General features: G+C 40.7%; 1 protein-coding gene across 1 annotated transcript; it reads left to right on the top strand.

Moving 5' to 3' along the window:
- Positions 1–3384: 3384 nt before the first annotated feature.
- On the top strand, positions 3385–5280 carry LOC126278550 (KRR1 small subunit processome component homolog). The gene has a single exon (XM_049978732.1). The coding sequence runs from the start codon at positions 4010–4012 to the stop codon at positions 5054–5056; it is 1047 nt and encodes a 348-aa protein (XP_049834689.1). The 5' UTR covers positions 3385–4009; the 3' UTR covers positions 5057–5280.
- Positions 5281–5612: the final 332 nt, after the last annotated feature.

A 5612-nucleotide genomic window follows, 5' to 3' on the forward strand; every position in this document is an offset into this window, starting at 1 on the left:
AACCCCAGATTCAAGCTCAGCATACCTCTCATCTGTTGGCCCCGAGTAGGATTTCCTTGATGAAACAGCAGTTTGCAGCTTGTTCTCTAGTGTTATCCTATTCTACTCATTAGATTCACCAAAAGCACACTTTTGCAGCTTCTCTATTACATTTATATATATACCTTGCTAACCACTGCGAGGGTACAAGGCACAGAGTGCTTTACACTAAACCACTCATTTGGGTTTCTTCCCATTCCATTCACATTGACTTCAGCTGGTTCTTGAAACATTGTTAAGTTTGCCTACTTGGGATATTTAGTATCTATCTTCAAGCATCTGCCACTGGTTCTTGAAACTTTGTTAAGTTTGCCTACTTGGGATATTTAGTATCTATCTTCAAGCATCTGCCACTTCAGGTTTTCCAGTATCTCAATAAGTTTCACCTAAGGGTCAAACAAAGGTGACAATGTGAGCTGCCCTTCTTTCTATACATTCAGTCTGTGCTTGGATTGGGTGTTGTACACTTAAGCAATGGTCTATGATAGGTTGCACTAATGTTTTGTAAGCAATCTCCTTTGCAATGTGCCACATACTTTACCTATGACTGAACCTATTTGATCATTATATGTAATATCTATACAAATTGTTAAAACTACATATTTGTATGAATTGAGTGATTTCAACTGGGACTCAGTCATATCATAGTCATGGAACACTACTTTTATGCATTTTGGGGAGTGCACAGTTTTACATTTTCGAATTTTTAAAACAAGTTGTCAGTATTTGTACCACTCTGAAATCTTATCAAGATCTGACTGAATATTTGTGCAGTCTTTTTCAGACAATATGTCATTACTAAGAACTGCATCATCTGCAAAATGTTTGAGGTTACTAATAATATTGTCTGCCAGTTAAACTAACATAACAATATGCAGAGACATGAATAGTAACACAGGTGCTGACAGTAAAATTAGTAATAACTTCCTGGAGCAGTGGCAAATTAATCCTGGCATGAAGTGTAAAAAAATGGCTCTAATCACTATGGGACTTAACATCTGTGGTCATCAGTCCCCTTGACTTAGAACTTCTTAAACCTAACTAACCTAAGGACATCACACACATCCACGCCTAAGGCAGGATTCGATGCTGCGACCTTAGCAGCGCAGTTCCCAACTGAAGTGCCAAGAACCGCTCGGTCATAGCGGCCTATTAAGTGAACGTGGAAAACAATGTAGATAGTAATTTTGTAGGAAAGTCAGGTAAAATGTAAATACTTTAGGAGCTAATGACACCACTCAGCAAAACACACACACACACACACACACACACACACACACACAGACACAGACACACACACACACACAAACCCTAAGTCTACATGGTGCTGGCTGGATGTGGATTTCAGCAGGTGGACTAAATCGGAGTGGGGGTTGTGTCATGTTGGGTGTGTAGAGTAAGAGAGAGGTAGGAGGCAAGGAGAGGGATTTGGGTTGGAAGGCTACTGGTTTGAAAGAAGGCTATTGGTTTGCTGGCTGAGAATGTGGTATGAGGAGGTGGCAGGTGCATGGGTTATGCATGTGATAGGGCTGGTGGGAAGCGACGCTTGCTGGAGATGACTTACAGACATGAACTGGGAGGAGGTGTTGGGACACAGTAAAGGGAAACAGTTGGATGGAGGTTGTAGGGACAGAGGGCTACCAGAGATTGATGCTAGGATGATAACGAGAGTGAAGGATGTCTTGCATGAATAACTCCCATCTGCATAGTTCGGAGAAGCTGGTGGTGGAGGGAAGGATACAGATGGCCCAAGTGGTGAAGTAATCATTAAAACTGAGCATGTTATACTCAGCTGCATGTTGTGCCACCAACTTTGTTCTTGCAACAGATTGGTAGTGGCCATTCATCCTGGTGGGCAACTGGTAGGTAGTTGTACCAACATAAAAAGCTGTGCAATTTTTGCAGCAGAGTTAGAATATGACGTGGCTGCTTTCACAGGTGTCCTGGCCTTTGGTTGGGCTGGATAAGCCTATGACAGCTTTGAAATAGGAAGGGCTGGGTGGGTGGTTTGTGCATGTCTTGCACCTTGGTCTTCCACAGAGATGTGATCCGTTTGCAAGGGGATGGTTGGGAGAGTGCCATAGGGATGGACTATGATGATGTGCAAGTTGGCTAGGCAATAGAACACCATTTCAGGAGAGGTGGGAATGACCTCAGGTAGGGTGTCCATTTCAGGACATCGTAATAGATAATCAAAACCCCAATGAAGGATATTGTTCAGCTGTTCCAGTTCCTGAGTGATGAGTCCATCTCTTTTGCTGAGTGGTCAGCGTGATTAACTGCTATGCTGGAAGTCTGGGTTTGGTTCCCATATAGGTTGGAAATTTTATCAGCTCTGGGACTGGGTGTTGGGTTGTCCTCATCATCATTTCATCATAATTGACACAGCACTAAGTGGCAGAACAATCCTGGTTGGGGTCGCCCAGCCAATAATGCCACATGATTTTTTTTCTTCTCTTTTTAATTGGGTGGTGAGGGAGACGTTTATTTGTAATTCTTGGAGATGGTGTGAGGATTGTGGGTGCATTAGGATTTTGTACAGGAAGTCTGTAATGTACGTTTGAGGGTGATGTCTTTCTATAAAGGCCTTTGTGTGACATGCAGCATACTCAGCAAGAGAGTTCGCAATACTACAGATGCGTCATCCACAGTTGGCTACGATGTAGGGGAGGAATTTTTTGGGGGTGAGGAGATGGCAGCTGTCTTTGTTCTGGCAACCTCTCCTGTTAGTTGTTCGTTTTGTGTTTATATTCGTGATTTCACTGTGTGCAACAAAAAATAAGAAGGAAATACTTCTCAAAAGTGTTTTGTTTTCAGTCAAACAATGGTAAAAGTCCAGTTAGTGTGGGAAGTCTACTAACAAAGTTCCAAGAACCGGGTTTAAATGATGACTCCAGGAATATACTATAACCAACTGTCGCTACAATAGAGGAATACGGGGTCTAAATCGAACCATGTCAGTGTTGATACAGAGAGTTGCTTCGACGTCATCAGACGCTTATGCAACCTGTACGCAAGGATGTAGGACTCGTTTGCACGAGGAGAACGACGACAAAAAATAAATAAAGCTGTTTGGTTTCACATTTCGAAAGAGATTTGCCATTTCATACTGTGGAGAAATATGGGAAGGTTTCATCAATCTTATAAAAGTTTTAGTGAAATAATGTATAATTAAATTTAGGTTGCCTTAATATTTTATTAATTCTTAAACATAATTTTTTGGCAGTTATATCGAAATTTTTTTCAATTGTAGTCAATATCGATAATTAGTTGCGTAATATTCAATTATGCAGAATATCGATATTTATCTATCCATGTTCCATCCCTACTGCGAAGTGCCACCGCCCACCCATTGTAAATGTGTTCTTCAGGCAACTGCCGGCAGCGAATATAAGTGTCAGGAAATTCATGAAACTTGGCTGCATAATAACAATTTACTAATTTGCTACCGGTTTCGGCCACTGACCATCAATCGACCATCAATCATCTGGCACGAAAAATTGGCTACTGTAGGTTGAATGTCGATCATACAAACGTCGGTTTCATGAGTGGTAATACCACTCCAACCTATCCTTACAGTGTAGAGCACGTGTGTAAGGAGATGTTCGATTACAGACAGTGTCACAACTTCTGTGCACATAAATATTAGGAGTCTGAATACTGAATAAGTGAAGAGTACGGGGTGCTGTTCAGAGTGATACTTCTCTGTTGCCAACATAGCTCCACGAATACCAACCTATTAACGGATAGCGGGCGATGTTTGATCAGTCACATCTACAGTAGCAAGATCTTTGGAGTGTTTTGGTAGGTGATCGGTTTTGTCGTGTGCGGTATGTTGTGGTGCATATTTTCCTTGTGTATGATTGTTTAGAACAGTAATGCAAAAAGGTATTCAAAGCATCATGGTTGCTGCTTAGTGAAGTACATTTAATTTCTCGTTTCATCTGTTGGGAGGAGAAGTTTAGTTACTATGGCAGGTGGTGATGATGAAGAGATGCCGATCCAGAAGGGACCGATTGACAACGCATGGGCGATGAAGATACCATCGTTTAAGAAAGAAGACAACCCTCACCGATTGCTGGAAGAAAGTTCATTTGCTACGTTATTTCCGAAATACAGAGAACATTACTTAAGGGAATGTTGGCCACTTGTGCAGAAATCGTTGGACGAATATGGTATCAAGGCTGAACTTGACCTTATTGAGGGTAGTATGACAGTAAGAACAACTCGACATACTTGGGATCCATATATAATAATTAAAGCTAGAGATATGATAAAGTTGCTATCCCGCAGTGTACCATACGAGCAAGCAGTCCGTGTGCTTCAAGATGACATAGGTTCTGATATAATAAAAATTGGATCATTAGTAAGAAACAGAGAGAAATTCGTTAAAAGACGGCAGAGGCTAATAGGTCCCGATGGGTGCACTTTGAAAGCTATTGAGCTACTAACTAACTGTTACGTTTTAGTTCAAGGGCAAACAGTTGCAGCCCTTGGACCTTATAAAGGACTTCAACAAGTTCGCAGGATTGCGGAAGATACAATGCGGAACATTCACCCAGTTTATAACATTAAATCGCTCATGATAAAGCGTGAACTCGCAAAGGATCCCAAACTTAGAAATGAGAACTGGGAAAGGTTTCTTCCAAAATTCCATAGCAAGAATTTAAGCCACAGAAAGAAGCCAAAAATAAAGAAGACTAAGAAGGAATACACACCATTCCCACCTCCACAACCGGAGAGTAAAGTGGACAAATTATTAGCGTCAGGAGAATACTTTCTGAAAGAAGAACAACGTCGTGCCAAGAAACGCAAGGAAAAAGACGATAAGCAAGCAGAAGCTGCTAAACGACGTGAAGAAAAACGACAGAAAGTGTTTATTCCTCCAGCTGAACCTGAAAGGAAGGATGTGAAACCTCATACAAGTACTGATGTGGACATTAATGCTCTCAAAAAGAAAGTTAAGGAAGCACAGAAGAAAAACAGAAGTAAGCCACAGTTTGATATAAGACAGTAGTGCAGTGCATCTTAAAAGCTTCAGTCAGTCAGCTCATTGTTCTGCAGTGACACCAAGTGACTTTTGTTGTAAGTTTATGAAGAACTATGTCATTGCAGATTTCACGCCATAATTTATGCCATTTGTAGTGGTGTGTGACAAATGTACAAATTTTGTTCTGTTTGAAATGATTTTCTGATAAATTGAAAAGGAAAATTTGCAATAAATCTGGATTTATGTTGGTACTGTTTGTTGTAGATGAAACATTTCCATATTTCTGTAAGTTTGTGTCACAATTGAATATAGAATTTTGCCATAGCACCTGAAAGTAACATTGCAGTACTCATCTCTCTTAGAAAAGGCTTAGGAGTGGTGTAGATTGCAGATTTTTATTTTTTGGAGTACATAAAGTGAATTAATGAAGTGCTGTACCATTATGGAGGTTGCTGTTTTGTCAGCAGTGAGAGTGACTTGTGCTTTCCATAATGGTTTGCAGATAAGTGTCTGATAAATAGTGGAGCAAAACAATAACAGATTGCTTCCTGAACATGAGTTAGTCTGGCTGTGAGACTTAGAA

The sequence above is a fragment of the Schistocerca gregaria genome, chromosome 6 (assembly GCF_023897955.1).
Source record: "Schistocerca gregaria isolate iqSchGreg1 chromosome 6, iqSchGreg1.2, whole genome shotgun sequence".
In the NCBI taxonomy this organism is placed as follows: Eukaryota; Metazoa; Arthropoda; class Insecta; order Orthoptera; family Acrididae; genus Schistocerca; species Schistocerca gregaria.

Bases quoted from the DNA above. Each gene is read 5' to 3' on its own strand.
- LOC126278550 (XM_049978732.1), top strand. From the start codon at position 4,010: ATGGCAGGTGGTGATGATGAAGAGATGCCGATCCAGAAGGGACCGATT.